The 18,874-nt window shown below is 40.4% G+C and overlaps 2 protein-coding genes across 5 annotated transcripts in view; one reads left to right on the top strand and one right to left on the bottom strand.

The window, feature by feature from the left end:
* hsd17b4 (hydroxysteroid (17-beta) dehydrogenase 4) overlaps nucleotides 1-13,129 on the top strand; it is a 28,522-nt gene extending 15,393 nt beyond the window's left edge. Inside the window, exons 13-25 of the mRNA XM_065949623.1 lie at nucleotides 4,414-4,526; nucleotides 4,715-4,838; nucleotides 5,038-5,089; nucleotides 6,101-6,172; nucleotides 7,071-7,174; nucleotides 7,283-7,348; nucleotides 7,756-7,825; nucleotides 7,909-8,015; nucleotides 8,802-8,888; nucleotides 9,018-9,104; nucleotides 9,565-9,703; nucleotides 11,184-11,311; nucleotides 12,236-13,129. Coding sequence (XP_065805695.1) covers nucleotides 4,414-4,526; nucleotides 4,715-4,838; nucleotides 5,038-5,089; nucleotides 6,101-6,172; nucleotides 7,071-7,174; nucleotides 7,283-7,348; nucleotides 7,756-7,825; nucleotides 7,909-8,015; nucleotides 8,802-8,888; nucleotides 9,018-9,104; nucleotides 9,565-9,703; nucleotides 11,184-11,311; nucleotides 12,236-12,325 — 1,239 coding nt within the window. The 3' untranslated portion in view covers nucleotides 12,326-13,129. The remainder of the gene's footprint in view (nucleotides 1-4,413; nucleotides 4,527-4,714; nucleotides 4,839-5,037; nucleotides 5,090-6,100; nucleotides 6,173-7,070; nucleotides 7,175-7,282; nucleotides 7,349-7,755; nucleotides 7,826-7,908; nucleotides 8,016-8,801; nucleotides 8,889-9,017; nucleotides 9,105-9,564; nucleotides 9,704-11,183; nucleotides 11,312-12,235) is intronic.
* Nucleotides 13,130-13,883: 754 nt separating this feature from the next.
* LOC109981583 (dmX-like protein 1) overlaps nucleotides 13,884-18,874 on the bottom strand; it is a 54,807-nt gene continuing 49,816 nt past the window's right edge. For all 4 annotated transcript variants that reach the window (XM_065949601.1, XM_020630428.3, XM_065949614.1 and 1 more), the window contains one exon: nucleotides 13,884-17,088. In XM_065949601.1, the coding sequence (XP_065805673.1) occupies nucleotides 16,846-17,088 (243 nt within the window). In that variant the 3' untranslated portion in view covers nucleotides 13,884-16,845. The remainder of the gene's footprint in view (nucleotides 17,089-18,874) is intronic.

Here is an 18,874-nt window from a genome sequence, read left to right as displayed (position 1 = left end):
GTAGATATGGAGAGATTGAAAGCATGAAACATTCTTCAAACAAAGAATCATTTAGTTGGTTTTCTGATTCACAGTATTTGATTCACAGTATTTGATTCACAGTATTTGATGATGATGTTTGGGCTGTGGCTTAATTGGTAGAGGAAGGTCGAGGGTTTGATCCCCAGCTGAGCAACATGTCCGATGTGTCCTCGGGCAAAACACTTAACCCCGCATTGCGCCCGCTGCTTCGCTGGCGCTGTATGAATGGATTAGTGTTGTACTTCCTCTCTGATGTACGTCGTTTTGGATAAAAGCGTCTGCTAAGTGAATTGTAGAATTTGTAGAAGTTCATCAATCACTCGATCTTTATTTGTATAGCACCAATTCACAACAAATGTTATCTCGAGAGGTAAAAGACCTTATTCATTGCTGAATTACAAAAACCCAACGTTAATCCATCATGAGCACTGCACTTAACAACATTAAGCAAAGTTACTGTGGCAAGAAAAAAACTTCCTCTTAAGAGGCAGAAATCTTGGGCAAAACCAGACTCATGATGAACAGCCATCTGCTGAACCTGCACCGGGCTTGAAAAAAATGGGATAGGAGGAGGTGGGATGAGATGCAGGAAGAAGAATAGGGCCAAATCAACCGTCTTCAAACTGAAGCCAATTCGGGAAATTGCAAAATCCTGCAGTTCGTCGAGTGTCCTCTTGAGGCTGGCTCCAGGAGGATGGGAAGTAATGTTTACATCAGTCATGTTTACAGCCTGGTACAAAAAACTCATTAGGTCTGATTAGTTATTGTAATCACACTGTATGGGGTGTGGATTTAAAAAAATGGCTTTTGAAAACAATACACGTTATCAATAGTTAGGCGCATAGCTGACATGATTGACAGGTGGGTGTGATGTAACAGTTCGTCTTTAAACCCGCCTCTCAGCCTGTCGTTAGGTTGACTGAAAGGCTGAGACAGGATTTCCAGCATGTCGGCTGCCTCTGATGAGCCGCCTGCAGTAACAGATGGCTGACGTCACTCAGGCTCTGTCCATTAATATTTACAGTCTCAGCAAACTAAAAAGAATCAAAGCAAAACGAAACTCATGAGACAATGAAAAAACTCTGAGACGATGATTACCCTTACCCTAACCCGAACTCGTGTGAAGGCGTGCTGCAGGAACGATGACGGGTTGTTGCTTGACACCCAGACGTCGGCATCGCCGCGGTTCCCTCAAAAGAAAAAGCCAATGAGATTTCTTCTCTTGTATTTGGATTATTGACAGACAATATGCTCCATGGCAAACCGGTTTTTCTTGCTTTCATACTTTCACATTTTGTTCTGCAAGATAATTGTCCTTAATGAAAACCACTTTGAGCTTCTGGATGCTGTGAAAGCATTCGCTGAAAGTTGAAAGCCAACATTAGGCTATTGAAGGCAGCACTGCATCAGAGAGGCATGAGTTCGACATCTCCACTTAGCTCCAACTTGTTTTGTTTTCCGTGCGATGACATTTATGATCCATGACAACGTCTCTTTAGACATGTTTTGGCAACTACTCTTTTTTTTTTTTTTTTTTTCAAGGCTCTTTAAAGCTACAAAATGAATGAGTCGGCTGTTTTCTGACGCCTGTGACGTTAGACTGTTTTTCAGGAATGCAAATAAAAACCAATCAACTACAAACACAACAAAAACGATCGACTTTGAGACGGAGAACCAAAAGTGCAATAATGCTCACACATGAATGGGGTTTTGGGATCCATTCGTACTGCCGGTAGTGACATTATATAACACAGAAGTTAGGCATGATGCAGAACATTGAAATGTGAACAACATTCATTTGTCGCATGGGTATAAAAGGTGCTTTATGCATGATGTTTTGTTTTGTTGTTAAATGCATCAAAACTGCAGTAATACTCCTCAGTCGACATACATTTCATACACCAGGAATCATACAGAGTCTTTAACTCTAAGTGTATGTGCAGCAGTAACTAGACACTCATTTTTTAAAGTGGTGTAAGACCCCTCCTTGTAGAAAATCCCTCCTGTTGTTCCATCCTGTGAGACGGTTTTATCACTCTCTAGCTAGTAATATCATATTTCAGTACCTAAGATGTTTAATGACCTACACTCCTGGGCCCTGGGTTTCACTTTCTTCTTAACTGTGACTCTGGCAGGGATGTGCATCAGTGCGAGTGTGTGTCGCTCTCTGTGTGCGTTTTGGGCTGTGTTATTGTGTGTCGCTGTGTTTGTGTGTGTGTGTGTGTGTGTGTGTTTCTGTCTGGACTGGAGATTTGGAACAGAGTCACAATATAGCCTCAAGACAAACATCACCATTGTGTCCTCAGCTGACTTAGCTTTGTGTGTGCGCGCTTGTGTGCCATCCTGTGTGTAATTTTCTTTTCTTTTTCCAGTACACAGAAATGGGGTGGTCGCTACAGTTGTGTCTTCGTCCTTGTCGCTGTATGGTGCGTGTAGTGCTTAAATAAACCAAGCTGTGCTGCTGCTGTGCTGCTGCTGTGCTTGCTAGTTATTTCATGTCATGCACGTCTCACACGTCTAATAATCTCGTTATATAATATCGTTGTATGATGTAATTAGGTGAGTGAAGCAAAAGTATCAGGAACATCTCATTAGCTCTACCTCAGTCAACATCTCTGTCTGCATTCACATGTCTTTGTATGTTAGGCAGTTTCATTCTTTTATGCGAGTCCATGAGAATAGGTACAAGGAATGAATCCACAAAAAAACTGATCAGCAAATATTATGAAAATGACTCCTCAAGCAGCTGTGGCTCAGTGGCAGATTCGGTCGTCTCTTTAACCAGGAAGGTTGAGTGCTAGATCCCCTGATCCTGCAGCCACATGTCCAATGTGAACTTAGGGAAGACACTTGAGCCCAAACTGCTCCCACTGCTTTGTAGGCGGTGTATGAACGGGATTAGTTAAAACTGATGCTCAGTGTGTGAATGGGTAGGTGTGACCTGCGATGTGAAAGTGCACTCAAGTCCATTTACCCATTTTACCATATCATTCGTAAAGTCATTTTTTATGTACAGTATGTATTGCCAGTTTCAGGATTAAAATGATTTTCTTAATTCTTCAGATGTAGCTGATAGTAAAATGAAGCTCTTTGGGTTCCATCACTGTTATTTGCACAAATAAAGCTTTTGAGCTTTGGGGAAAAAAGAAATAGAACATGCAGAGGGACAGAAAAGAACTGAGCTATTATTTACTAATTGTTGATGTTGGGCAGATGTGTTGATGTAAGTACATCATCACTCCCTGCGTGTCCTTAATAGATAAATAATACTCGGGCTAGTGGAATCTGTGATTACACAGTCTGCTCAATGCCTTGAACAAAAAGGTGCCCAGAGACTGAAACCATTCATTTACCATGGAGCCTCAGTCTCATTTGAGAAACAAAATCTCTTTTGATTGTTTCTTGAATTGAATATTTTTATACCAGTAATTAAGTAGCTGAACTTTAAGCCTTCATGCACAATCACTACTTTTATATGCTAGCTGTGCAGTAACTATAGCTTTAAGCTGTGTCAGTGTGTGAGTATATAATATGAAATACAGAGATTTTAAGAGACACTTCAACTCATGACTCAGTTTATATGTGAAGTCTTGACTACGACTTGAGTACTGAATTTCCTTGGGGACGGTATCGCACTTGAAGTCTTTAATGATCGAGGAAGCTCCACCAGTGGATCTCAGGCCGGGATAAATTAGGCTTTTAAAACATTTACAGCACAACTAAGGCTTCCACCTTCCTGAGTTTTAAAAGGCTTTAGTGTCTTAGTGTACTTAACACTTGATTACCGCGCTGAGTCTCGGCTCATTTTCAGGCTGCTCGTTAACAGAACAACTATCCGACATGGCTCTCTGTCTGTGGCCTCGCTGCACTGGCCACCATTCAAGTTCATGATCTGTTTTAAAGTAGTGCTGATCACACTGTACCTGCTCCAGCCCAGGAGTACATTCACAAACTGCTGACTTGTCTTAACAAAGAGAGCTCCCACAAGTCCTAAAACTAGTGGAAATCACTTTTTCTTACATTTCACTAAAAAGCACAAACAGCAGCCTCTTAGTGGAGACAAAGGAAGGTCCTCCTCTGGTGACCATACCATTTCTGTACTAAATTTCTGTGCAATCCATCCAATAGTTGTCGATATTTTAGTCTGCACAACGTTGGTGAACTGGCTGACTGACTCTATAACTCTAAAATATATAAGCACTCTGTCACTCTTTTATAAATGATTTATTCTCTGAGTGTCCATTTTTTTTTTTCCAGCAAAGCGTTTAACATTTCTCATTGACTTTCTTTGTCTAAAGAAAAGCAGGGGTTTCATCTTCTACCCATCAAATTGTTTTAGTGTCCAAAAGCTCAAAACATGAACCACTGATTAGTCCTGTCTTTTCCCATCAGGCCGAAGCAGTGGGACAAAAACTACCACCGACAACATTCAGCTTCAACCACGTCCAGTGTGTGCTCTACGCTTTGGGGGTCGGCATGTCAACTCGGGATCCCGACCATCTCAGGTGCGATCAATAAATTCATGTGACTAAATGCTCTGTGGAGTCTGAAAGTAACCTGTGTGGAATCAAACCGAAAGAAATGATAATAAGTCTACATACATCCACATGGAGATAAACTGATATTATCTATAAACGGATAGATGTTTTTTTTTTTAACTCTGTGGTTTGTTACACTTGATTATTTCTCTTAGGTTCCTGTATGAAGGCCATCAAGACTTCGGCTGCCTCCCCACCTTTGGGGTCATTCCTTCCCAGGCAGCCATGATGGAGGGCGGGCTCAGCTCAGTCCCTGGACTCAACATTGATATGACACGGGTTCGAAAAAAATACTGTTTTGTCTCTTTCTGTGTTTCTAAACGTGCTCACATTGCTTCATGTTCATTTGCGTGTCTACAGTATACTCCTCATAGAGTATTGCACAGACAGTAAATAATAGAAATAGTTTGTCATGCTGATGAGGCTTGACGACTTGTGTAGGATTATTTATCACAGCTGTTGTAATGTTGTGTGTCAGGTTCTGCATGGAGAGCAGTATCTGGAGCTGTACAAACCTCTACCAACCTCAGGTACTTCACTCTCCCCTCTGTTAAATGCTTTCAGTTTATTGTCTATGAATACTTAATGTAATCCCTGGAGATGTAACATAATAACAATATAAGGATGGGTTCATATTACTGTAACACATCATATAAAGGGGGTCAGTCTGAGTTTAATAGATAATTACGACTTGACTTTGAATACTTTTTATAAGGCTTTGTGGGCCCTTTTTTTTTATGGTTCTCCAGAGAATAAAACTTTATTGAGTCAGTTTACCTCTTTAGCTGTGATAGATTTTTACTGTGTGATTACATCCTGTAGTATGTCTGTACTGAGAACAGGACTATCTATAGATCAGTCTGGATCTGGTTGTGCCTCCTGTGTTTTACCACTGCTCTCATCTCAAAGATCCAAGCTTTTCATTTTCCTGTCCCTGACAACCTGTCAAAAACAAAACAGAAGATGGTTTTAATGACACTTGTTGCTGTTTTGTAGACATTTCATTCAGCCTTAAAGGTGGCATGTTATGCAAAAATAAACTTTACCATGTTTTCTGAGGGCTTTTTATGCCTTTATTTGAGAGACAGGAAAGTGGATTGAGAGAGAGAGAGAGAGTGAAGATGTGGGAAAGGAACCACAGGCTGGATTCGAACCTGGGCCGCCCGCTTTGAGGATTGGAGCCTCTTTACATGGGGCGCTGTGCGAAATAACCACTAGGCCAGCGGCGCCCTGAAACATCATATATTACAACTTTTTTTTTTTTTCAATTACTCAAATGATAAATCCATGATATAATTAGTTTTGTTCATTTATTTATTGTTTTTAGCTTGTGTAAAAAAATCCAGCAGAAAACTTTGAGAAAAATGATTTTCTTTGTGGACGCAGCTTCAGGTGTTGTTAAATGACCTTGAACTTAATGGTTAATCATGTGAGGCCTACAGTGGGACTAGCTGTGCAGCCTGTTTAGTGATGTTAATGAAGTACAGGATTAAAATTCCAAAAAATCAATTGGGATGTAAATGGTTAAATTCTTTTCTCAGGTAAACTCACCTCGGAGGCCACTATAGCAGACGTGCTGGACAAAGGATCTGGAGCCATCATCCTCCTGGATGGTGAGTTTACACATCTTGTACCCTACTCTGTATTTATTTTATATTCATTTGTTTCCGTCTCTTTTAATGTGACGTTTCCTCTCGGGCTGAATTAATGAAAGTCAATTTACAGAGTGTGTCTGCAGGGATGGAAATAATGGAGGGAAGAATGGCTCCTGTTATTATTTGACAATTCCTTTGAGAAAGAAGATATTAAAACCACTCTGATCTATAATTAATCCGACTTAAAACAAATAACGTGGGACCGGAGGTTCCCGGAGGATCTATTGAGGTGAAAAAAATGTAATTTCTATATTCACAGTCAAGCAGTGTGGTTCTGTTGTTCTCCTGGAGAACCAGAGTGAAGTTGTTTCTGAATGAGACAGCACGTCACACAACGTCCTGCAGAGGCAGCCCTGTTTGCTTTTCATGCCTGGTTATGTTTTGAACTGGCCCTAATGAAATGAACCAGGCCGTACGGCTCTGGATTAGATTCTTTGTGACAGCTGCTAATTGTTTCTTCACAGTGTCTTTCCATGTGGGCCGTTCCTCACGCTGGAAATAAACTCTAAATGTTCTGCGATGAGGGAATGTGAATGAAGCAGGTGTTATTTTCACTCTGCTTATTGTTCTACGTAATGTCATGATGTGAAAGTGTGTTGAGTTAAGTTTCATTCAGGTTGACATTAATTACTCCCAACTTATAAATAACAAAATAGGGAAGCAGATCTTACTGGAAAATAAACTGCAGGAGGTTTTTTTTTTGACTTCTTTTTAATTTACTGCACTATAAATAAAGAGTCTGCAGGTTTAGAAGAGACATCCACAAATAGTTTTGCTTCTATGAAATAAGGAAGTGAGTAAGGCTGTCACCTCAGCTGTAGTCTGACTGACACCTTCTGTGCTTTCTGCTTTACAGTGAACACCTTCAATGGCGACGAGCTGGTTTGTTATAACCAGTTTTCCGTGTTTGTGGTCGGAGCCGGAGGGTTTGGAGGGAAGAGAACATCCGAGAAAGCCAAAGTGTGTGTTCTGTAAAACTTTAGCTCAAAGAATTTGAACACAATAAGACACCAGGAATAAATAACTGCCTTATTTCTGATGTTTCATTTGTGTTTTTGCTCCCTTCAGGCCGCTCTGCCTCCACCCAATCGAGCACCAGATGCTGTGGTGATTGATTCCACCACGAGAGACCAAGTGAGTGCGCGTCTGTGTGGGGTTTCTAAGTTTCAGAATGAATCAGTGGCATTGATGACACGTGGGTGAAAACAGGACATCCTGTTTGGTTTCCTCTTAAATAATCATTGAAGACAAAATGTGGAGAAGTGTTGAACACGGTTTTTCATGCAGTTTTAAAAATGAACACAGACTGTTTGATGCAGCAGAAATGAAACAAGAGATGAGACAAAAAAAGAAAAAAAAAAAAAAAACGGAATCCCTTGAGCGATTTAAATGACTGCAATTGTATCACTTCAAAGGCATTTTTATTTTAGGTGTCTCCTCTACCGCCCTCATAATAATTTAATGTGATGTGTTTTGAAAAGTTCAGGGCTTTATGAATTAGATATAGATCTAAACAATATCTGTTTCCCCGGTGGTTACAGGCTGCCTTGTACCGTCTGAGCGGAGACTGGAACCCTCTTCATATAGACCCCGACTTCGCAGCCATGGGAGGTAAAAGTCATGTTAGGACCGAATCTTTTCACCGGGGATTTAGGGTATGTGATCTCGTTTAACCTTAAACACTCTTTGGTCAGGCTTCAAGGCTCCCATCCTGCACGGCTTGTGCTCGTTCGGCTTCGCTGCGAGACACGTCCTCAAGCAGTTCGCAGACAACGACCCCGCCAGATTCAAGGCTATCAAGGTAAGGTGTGGCTTAAAAACCCTGTTAGCCTCCATGTAGAACCTCTCGTACTGTTATTCTGTATTATATTCACATTTTCATAAAATAACTGGTTGACACTACAGGTCACTGTGTTTAAAGCGCCTGTGAGGAGTTATTAGCAAGTTGTGAAAAAGACTGAAATAAATATAGAGTTTCTCTTTATGAGCTTCAAAAGCAAACGAGACCGTCAACACAGAGACTGACTAAATAACTATATTGTTTTCAATCCCTGCAACTGCTGCTGCTGGGCAGGTGACAGACGAGGAAAGTAACCACACACTGCCAAAACAGTCTTTGTTACATCTAACATCCAAAGCAGAGAGTCGCCATGAATGATACACTTCATCCTCTGAGGGATGAGGATGCAGTAGGATTTTTGTGATTTGTGTGTAGAAAACAAACAAACAAAAAAACGTCACAATTTTCAGATGAAGAGGACTAAATCAGTAAAGCAATAAGATGTGCTGCTTTGTCCAAGGTGGAACCAAAGTTACTTTGTCTAGCTTGTTTAGTTAAGGGATTGTGATGCCTTAATCTCTAAGAGGTTTGAGTCAAAGTTACAATATATATATAAAAAAAAAACCTTCTGTACACCGGATCATGTATAATGTGCTTGCATGGCAGCCACATCTACAGTTCTCATGTTTTTTGTCACACAATTTAAATTTTTTTTTCCCCACACTGAAATTATAGATGAATATTTCAGCATTTATCAAGCGTGCTTTAGTGAGACACGGTATCATAATGAAATCGTCTCATTCTCAGGTTCGCTTTGTGAAGCCTGTGATGCCGGGTCAGTCCCTGCAGACTGAGATGTGGAAGGAAGGCAACAGAATTCACATCCAGTGCAAAGTCAGTCATTAAAAAATAAAGGAGTGTGGTTTTAAAACATCATGACATCATTTCGCATATACTGTGCTGGGAATGTTGTTGCATATTTCCCGCGATTCTGATCGGGGCACTTCCCTTTCTTTCGTGCAGGTGAAGGAGACGGATGCTGTTGTGCTAGCCGGAGCCTATGTGGATTTACACGGCTCATCTGAAGCGTCTCCAGAAAATGTCCCTCAAGTATGTCAGTCTGAAAATACTTCATTCAAACAACAATCAACTCTTTTTTTTTTTTTTATGCCTTGAAGCTGGTGACAGCAGTGGCCTGCTTAGGTCCGCTTACTCACGACCTACTGACACCGGAGAATCTAACGCCTCCTGTTAAAGACTGGGGCGTGATCTCCTCTCTCTAATGCAGGCCTACTCTTGCATTTGTTTCGTTTTTAGGGCAATGCATGCTTTTAAATATCATAAATAATCTCGCATTCCAGCCGCAGTTTCCCTTCGGCTGTTGAAGACAGTGCAACTTGCAGAGGCATAGAAACTCAGGCAGTAATTCTAGCTTTACTTATTTCAGTTTCAGATACATGTAGCCCTACATCCCTGCACGTTTCACATTCAAAGTGTTATTTTAACAAGTCTGAAAGCAGTCCCCCAGTCATATCTTCACAGCATTTCTCTTGCGTCGTCCCTCCTGCAGGGAGGAGGCCTTCAGAGTGAGCTGGTGTTCGCAGAGATCGGCCGTCGAATCAAAGACTCGGGCTCTGAGTTGGTGAAGAAGGTGAACGCTGTGTTCGGCTGGGAGATCACTAAAGGTGGAGAGAGCTCTGCACAGTGGAGTAAGTGCACTTCACAAACAGATATAACACACATCACTTAATGTATTCACATTGTGGGGAAGGAATTCAGTGCAGTTCAGATGTAAAGGTTTCATCAAAGGAACTTCTTCTTGCAGTCAGGCTGCATAACAAAACGAATAACCGAGCACACACCTCCACCAAGGCCGGTCTTTTATGAAGTAGCAGACTGTAAGGAAAACCACTTTACATGTCTGGATATGTTTACAAAAGGATGAGAATGATGTGAAAGTGGTGATGTTATGCCGTGATCGTTTTCTAAAGTAGAAATCATTCTCATACTTCTCAAACATCTGTGAAAACCAGAACATCATCATGTTGACATAAACACAATTCAAACATTTAGACTGAAATATCTTCTTGAACCGGCCTCCTTGTTATGAAAAACTGTATGAAGTATATGAGTTTGAGCCACTGTTTTTGCTTGTGCGTAAGAGGGATCCAGATCCAGATCCGACCCATCGCTCCCTCCTCTCCTCACAAAGTTTCATGAAAAGTTGTCCATCAGTTCTTTTTCCCATAATCCTGCTGACAAACAGAAAACAGCGAGGAAAACATAACCCTCTCTCCTGAGGTTATAAAGACAGCAGAGGAAATTAAAAAAAAAAAATGCTGACTCAATAAAAAGGTTCATAATGTGATAGAAGCAAGAAAAAGGGAGATTAGATTAAGTGCAAAACGGTGCAGAGAGCCAACAGGGAGTCTAAGTTATCTCAGAATTAAGAGCATTGATTAATCACAGTGTTGAAATTAAAAACCTGAACCTGCTGCACACGCCATGAGGGAAGGATTGTCAGGCTCCTCGGAAAGGCTTGGTCCACATTTGCTTTGTTGAATCTGAGATTTTTTTTCAGCCTAAAATATCTCACAGAGGAGGCTGAGCTCCACCTGTCATACCGCTCTGTGTTTCAAAGTCGATTCCTGTTTTACCGTTTTAATGAACTCAGCGAGAAGGTCAGGACTGACGCTGTGCTTAAATTGAACACCATGTACCTCCTGTCAAAAGTCAAATCCCATCGCTGCTCAGTGGAGTACTTTTACAAAGTTTGCAGCATTCGGCCCCTTAAGTTTAAAAACCTGTCGATGAACTTTCTACAGCAGCGAAAATCTTCAGTCCAAGGCGATACTCTTCAAGATGTTTTTACAAACCAGTTCAGTCCACTTACTAATGGAGTCTGTTTTTACACTTTATGTGCTCTTGAACAACTTTAACACTGTATACAGTATAGACACCTACGGCTCTGAAAACCTCCAGCTTAAAGCCTTGCTGAGGAGTTTTTTTTTTAATCTGGTTATTTAAACGGGCTGATATTAATACTAATGCTTCCATGTGACCTACAAAAGCAAACAACACCATCATCAAAAACCAGTACTTCAGCATGTATGGAACAAAATCTAAAAAAAAAGATTTATTCCATCTCCTTCCCTGCCTTGACTTCCTCTCCTCACTCTCCTCCTCTAGCTATCGATCTGAAGAATGGCACCGGCTCTTTGCATAAAGGCCCTTACAGCGGGAAGGCGGATGTGACCTTCACAGTGGCGGATGAAGACTTCATGGAAGTAGTGCAGGGGAAACTCAACCCGCAGAAGGTAACAAACCAGCAGACAGATGTTTCATAATTAGTGATCATTTATTTATCCTCGAAAAACAGTTTTTTTTTTTGTTTTTTTTTAGTGTTTTATGCTGACATCTGTGAATTTTTAGTCTTATATTTTAAATCTTGTCTCTCTCTCCCGATGCTGAAAGCACTTCTTGTACTCTCTAATTAAAGTTAAAGTGTCTTTAGAGAGCCCTTTAATCTGCTATAACTTCTCCCTTGATCTCTCTGTGTCAGATAAAAACCCCAAAAAACTGTAGTGCGATGATCCATCAAGCAAAGTTCAGAAAGCACTCAGCACGCGGGTAATCAATCGACACTACTTGTTATGTCTGCAGCATCTCATCTGTCACGGGGATCGGCCATCACCGTACAGAATTTATACGCTTCCTGGAGTGCTGGATATTGATCTGAGGGCCTGTGTGCGTGCACTCTTTACTATGTGCTTAAGTTCCCTAAGACGGGGTCTATTCAGACGATAAAAGGAGCAGCTGGAGGAAGATTAGTCCGGAGAGATAAAAATAGAAAGAAAGAAAGCGCTTCTGTCATCCAGGGTTATCAAATCACCATCCTGTGATTGATTCCAGCAGAGGAAAGCCCTGCACAGTCACACGAGTTCACTTCATAACTGCTGCACTTCTCAGCTCTGAAAGATTTTTGCTTTCCTTTTTTTTTTTTTCTTCTTCTTCCTGCTGGCAAAGCATCAGTTGTCACATATTCCCTTTTAGCGCAAGACCTGGCTTGTTGCTTTTTCATTTGTGCGAAATATCTTGCTGCAGGCATCTTGCCCTCGTCTTACTCCCAGTGTGCTCCAAAACAACTTAACATCCAACCAGAACAGAAATCAGAGGCGACTTTGTGCTTTCTTGGAAAATAAAAAAAGAATCACTCAAGTGTGTCTTTGTTGTTTTGTTAGGCGTTCTTCTCCGGCAAGCTGAAGGTTAGAGGCAACATCATGCTGAGTCAAAAGCTGGAGGTCATCCTGAAGGACTACGCCAAGCTGTGAGCTCCTCAAACAACCAATCAGACGACTCCGGGACTCCACCAGCTCGTCCTCTCTCTCTCTCCATCTGTCCCCTTCTCTCATCCCGCTCTGTGCGCGTCTACTAACATGGTTTTCCTCTCAAGGGAGATACATTGAGAAGTGACCCAGTAACAATAGAACTACTTCAGGATGAATTCTGTCACATAAATGAACAATGTTCATAGTCAAACAATGTACAAAGACTCCTAAATAAGTAAGAGGTGTCACAGATCCAGATGTGCTTTTACGAGGAGGAGGAATCGAGCTTGAAATTAAAAAAAACAGACTTAAGATTTAGCATTTATGTAATTTCAGTTGGTTAAAGTTCACTTTGTCCTTAAGGTCTGTCTTTGCTAAATGTGCACTTAAAACACTTTTTACATTTTAAAGTAACCTTTGGCTTAAGTAGATTAAATTCAGCGTACTTACAAAGTGTCATTTCTTGATACTTGGTGAAATGGAAATGGTGAAATAAATTTCTGCTTAATTATTAGCAACAAGTGTCTAGAGATCCAGCCTCAGTCTGTGTGAATAATGTAGATGGAAGAGAAAATATCGACTCTAAATCAGCTGACCTGAAGTCGTAAATCAATATATTTTAATTATTACGACTAATTCTTCAGCCCGTTCAGCCAGAAACCGTTCAATGCATCTTCTTTTTCTTTTTAAATCTATATCAATGTTGAGTTTGCAAGCTCTAAAAATAATCATTCTCTCATTTTTGAATGTCATTGTAATAAAATCTAACGGTTTCTCTGCTTTGAAAATAAATATTTCTGACTGAAACATTTCTCTGTTTCTTACTTCCTAAAACGTATCATGCCTTTGTGAAGCTTCAAAGCAAACAGCAGATAAAGCTGGAGAGAAACTTGTGAACATGTCCGAGCATTTAGCAACTGAAGAGTCCGATGTAAAGATGGAGACCAAGAACTGAGCAAAAAAAAAATCTAAATCTAGAGGTTGGGACTGAGCTGACCTAATATCAGTATCGGGTCTGATAATGACATCATTTACATGTCGGATATTGGACTGATGTCACCTAAGTAAACATTCTCCACTCCTCAGTCTCGCTTTGAGGACACTCAGACTGAACGGCATGCGCTCACAAATGGTCATCACAAGGTTCAGACGAGATGTGATAAAAGGTACAAATCTTCCACTTCAGTTTAAAAGATTTAATTTGAAAAACCTGACAGGTTGTTGCTGCTTCCTGTTTATGTGAAGCCGGCTCAATGCAATGCTGGGTTTCCTCCAGCTTTGTGTAGCCTTACATGTAATACCACCAACACCATTAATTATTTATTTTAAAGTATCTCTAGATAAATCAGAGCTACGTCAGGTGGAAGGAAACATGTTTTGGTCTTTTCTGTGAAACTTTCATGTTTAACAACCACTCAAAGAGATCAGTTGATGAGTATTATGTAAGAGAATCACTGAATGTAACAAAACATACCTCGTGTTTCAGGAAATATTTGTTCATTACTAAAATGCTCGACTAAAATCTACAGGTGACACTTTCTTAAATCAAAAGGAACATGCACTCGTTACATCATCTTTTATTACATCATTACATGTTCTGTATATAATACATGGATTTACACGATATCTTCATTATAAAATTAGACTTATCTGATCAAATTCACATTTGCAAGATTCCAGAGGGAAGAAAGGAACAGCTGCATGTGAATGATTTTGTTCATTTGGATTAAGCAAAGAGATTTCATCTGCTCGTGTTAACTGCACTCTGACACACTAATGCTGTTAAAAACAATTGTTCCACGGCATGTCTTTTTTTTTTTGTTTGTTTGTTTTTTTTTAAGCAGCTGCTTCGAGAAAATGTGTGTTTGTCCCCCCGGTTTCTGTAGAAGTAAATACGTTTGAATTTGAAAAAATGATTTTATTCTAAAATTCCTGCAGATGTACACAGAATGTTCCACTTTGATTTGTGGTGGAAACAAAGAAAGTGGCTTTTCAAGCAAACCTCAGGAAAAACATGAGAAAAAACAAAACGTTAAGAGGGAAAGAAAAAAAAGCAGGAGATGAGATGAATCCCGCCTCGTCATCAGTCTATAATCCAATATATGAACTTCTTTCAAACATACACCTTGATTTGTACACAGAATGTTCTTCATAAAGTGGCTTTTGTGGTTACCAACTGTTCATCTGCAACTACTTGTTCTGATTATTCAGTCACTGTGAGAAGTTAGTCTATGATTTATATAAATATACACACACACACACACATCATTGTGATAAATGAGAAGATGAAATCTGAAAGCGTTTCCTCACTTTCTCTCCTCAAATCAAAGCTGAGGTTCCTTTCTTTTCCTACAGCCGCACGCCGTGGCTCTATGGGTTTTCTAGCTTAACAGATTAACCTCCTTCAGACTCAACTTTTATACTTTGAATGAACGCCCTCCTTATTATTGTGGAAGACGAATCATTCTGCACACCAACCAAGAATACAGTGTTCAAGCATCAAATGAAGGCATTGTGCTACATTTGGATGATATGTAAAGAAAGAAATTATCAGGAAAAAAAAAAAAAGATTGTTTAATTACTGATGATTATTGCAAAAAAAAGAGCAAGCCTGCAATGTCAAATTAAGAGAACAACAAGGCAAACAATATTATCTCAAAGGCTTGGTTTTAAACCATGGTGCATATGGAAGGTGACTCTATAGTTTAGAGTTCATGAAACGGAAGTGCGTCGTTACTGGAATAAAATGTTTCCACAACAAAATAAGAGTATCCATTAAAATTTGTACAACCGCCCCAACCCCAAATCCCCCTATTCCATTGTCAAGAGCAAAGTTTCCCGCTACATGTCCTGAAGCTTCTTATTACTATACAGCTCAGAAAAACACTACACGGACAGAGAAAGGTATTATTTATGGTGTGCCATATCAACTAGAGCTTAATTTGTGCAACCTAGTGTCAATAATCAATAGAATCAGGACTAATAGTACTTCAGTACTGGCAGAAGTTAGTTTATTTTAAAGATTAAGGACACTTAACATCAATAATACCACCACTGGTTAAATCTATTCACTTATCTTATTATAAAATGTGTTGACTGTTTTACCTCAATCCAGCCTCCTATAGTTATATGCATTACTCTACATATCATTTAGCTTAATGTTTATGTGCAAATAGAGTGAGACATATGGTGCGGTCAGGTAGAAATCGGAGAAAATGTTGGGCACAAACGTCTATTCACGTCCACAATTCCAACAAGCTCGATTAAAGGAACATTTCTAAATAAATTTAGTGGGAAGTTTTCCCCTTTTTTTCGCTTTCTATTGGAGAGTTCGATGAGGAGAGTGACATCACTCCTCCATCAGCCTGATAACTGTCAAGCCTCAGCCAGCCGCCGGTTAGCTTAGCTTGGACTCAAAACAGCTGGCTCTGTTTGTTTAGTCTTTGAGCTGAGCTAGCCAGCTGCTGCCTCCTACTTCACTTTTAAGAGACAAACATGAGGGCACATTTTCTCACACAGCGTCTCCACCTGAAAGCAAAATAACTGAACTATTGCCTTAAAGTTTAAAGTATATGATGTGTTTATCCTTTGACCTGTGTGAGATCTAAGTTTGCTGTGTTCATTCTAAGTCAGGCTGGCTAAGGGCCTCAGACTAACTATAGAACTGGACCTGAAACATAACGCTGATATGAATCTAACCTCCTGTGATTTCTAAAGTGTGGTCCTCTGCTTCTTCCAACCACAGATAAAGACCACCAGTATGTGCTGCAAGTCCTTGTGACGGGGTACGCTGTGCTTTGTACGATGCTAACTGGCCTTACTGCTTTGTGATGAGCGGGTTCAAATATGTTGCATTGTCCTGTGGTGCGTTCAAAACTCTGCAGGTATTTCTTATTGTCCCTTTACGAGTCGCTGCATGCACAGCCTCCTTTCTTTCATCACCTGAAAATTCCAGCCGTGACTCCACAAGAGCTTTCACCAACACGACGGCTTCAAGGAATATGAACTAAGTGGTGTTTCTTTAGAAGAGAAAAGCCACAGACTCCTCACTATTCTGCAGCTTCGCTTTCTGTGCAAAAACAAAAAAACACTGAGTTTGTTTGAGAGAATCTCCAGTTGGGTTTTTGTGTCTCTTTCAGTTTATTCTGATGGACTGTGCCATCAGTCGTTACCCTGTTCCCACTCCGCCTTTCACCATAGTTTAAAACACTTGAAGAGGCTCTCCTGTGTTTGGTCTGCTTTAAAAGTTTGTGTCCCCCTCAAAGCACGGCAGATGTGATCACTTTTGGACCCTTGGATCTTATCACACGCTCTTAGATCTTTAACTCCTTCATTAACAGTTTGATAACACTTCACATTGTTGTTCTGTCACGGCATCATCCCCCCCCCCCCCCCCAAAAAAAAAAAAGTCAACCCATGATGGCCACGTCTCCAGTCAGGTATTTCCTGCGCTAAGAAACTTTGCCCCTTCATAAACTGCCCTTCACATTATGAAACTGTTTCAACACCTTATGTCTGTCTTTCTATATGATGTACTTGACATCGTTCTTGAGGTTGCTGTGGTTGTTGTTGTTGTGGTTGACAACACTGTAGCGGTTAGGGAGGATCCGCATCTTCATGGTACCGTCGGCCCCGCAGGAGAAGATGTGATTGGCTGGTCCCACCTCGATCTGCATGACGCCCGTGCCGAGGTTCCTGAAGAGCGACTGGCGAGCGTGTTCGTTAGGAAAGTTGTAGAGCGGAGACTGTGTGGCCATGCTCCAAACCTGAGGGGTGAAGAGGGGGGGGGGATAAAGTTTATTAAATGATTTTAGAGTTAGCAGAGGTTCTTCCTTCTCTTGGACACTTAACATTTTATTTACACAGCAACCATAAAAATACTGCTGTGCAACTTCATACCATAGGACCATTTTAAATTCTAAAGGTTTTATTATGGCTGTCAAACAATTCAAATGTTGAAAGGTGATTAATAAGAGGTTAATAAAGTAAGGACCTTCTGGACATTAACTGTGAAAAGACAGGACAGTGAAATGTTCCAAGTCATGAGGTGGATATCACTTTTCAATCGATTTTTTTTTTTTTTTTTTTGAGTGAAATGAGACGTTCAAAGACGCAGCAGTGTCGTTCTTTCCATCACTGTGACTACAGGGAGACACTGAGGAGGCTTATCCACAGTGTGCCTGAAGGGACAAAAGAGCATGATTAACTAGTTAATGCCAACAGGTTTAGTTTCATTCTAATGTTTGTTTGAGTTTAATTCAAAGTTTTGTAAAGGTTACATTTTTGCACAGGTTAAGTATGAATTATTTTACATGTATTTAATGGTTTCTTTGTACTGCTCTAACATGAATATATGTGGAGCAGCTGACATCTGAACCATTGTTATGTGTCTTCTTGTAAGCTGGCAAAAGCATGTTTTGTAATCGTGAGAAGCTAAATGAGCAACAGTAGGATAAGCAATGAGAAAGGCATGTTAGCTCAGATGAAGTTTGATGCCTGCAGGTGTGAAGGAGAGCTGCTGGGAAGGAAAGGTAATCTGACAAAAAGAGTAGAAGGTATAGAAATAAAGAGATGTCATTGGTGACAATGAGCGAGAGAAAAAAAAAAAGACAGTTACAGAGAACGCTCACTGTCAAAGAGTGATACATAATGTTTTCTGGCCTTGAGTGAGAGAGAGAGAGAGAGAGAGAGAGAGAGAGAGAGAGCAACGACAATTCTCTTTCTTTTCCTGTTACAAACTTTAAACCAGAATAATCTACATGCATATGATTCATATCTGTCCAATCACAAGCGGTCATCTAATATGAGGAAAGTTTCAATAATGAGTCAACTTTCGTAATGAATCAGGATCGCAGCAGATACTGTGGACATTCTGAAAGTGATGTCGCGTCATTATTTAACAGACTGGATGGTTGTTTATTTCAGGTACGAATAGGAAATCTTCGCCACAGAAAAATGAGTCTTCATTTGTTGAACTAGAAGCCATGTGAATCAGACTTGAAGCTCACTACCGAGCCTTTAATTGTTCCGATTGTTTGCAGAACCGAAAAGGCCTTTTGGTCTGCGCTCAATGAGAACGCCAACCCAAAACGTCTCTGAGTTATTTTGTATTCGAGGATCGGTTTGGTAATGCTTGTGTGGTCCTACTTGTTAAAACACCAAGAATTCAGAGGTGCAGGAGCTTACTATATCTCAGAAGTAAAATCTTAAAATAAGTTATGTAAAAGCATCTAAAAGTGGAATTTCTTTGTGATGCATTTTAAGTGGCTAGAGTGGAAACAGGACAACATGCTCTCAGTTCTTGGAGGCATCACAACCTGCTGAAAATGGTGAAAAGTACCACTCGTTTCTTACTGATCCCGCACACACAACCCTCGTGCTACACACTCTCACAGGTACACATCTACAGTTGAAAATAGTCCCCAACAAATGTACTACTTAAGGGAAAGCTACATATATATTTGTGAACAGTGTTCAAAGATGAACACCTTCAGTTAGCACCATCGAGCGCCATATTTAGCTCTGAGAAACTTGCGTTGTTTGATTTGTATT

Source organism: Labrus bergylta, chromosome 2, assembly GCF_963930695.1.
Source record: "Labrus bergylta chromosome 2, fLabBer1.1, whole genome shotgun sequence".
Classification (NCBI taxonomy): Eukaryota; Metazoa; Chordata; class Actinopteri; order Labriformes; family Labridae; genus Labrus; species Labrus bergylta.
The sequence above is the reverse complement of the archived record's forward strand: the minus strand, read 5'-3'. Positions and strand labels throughout refer to the sequence as shown.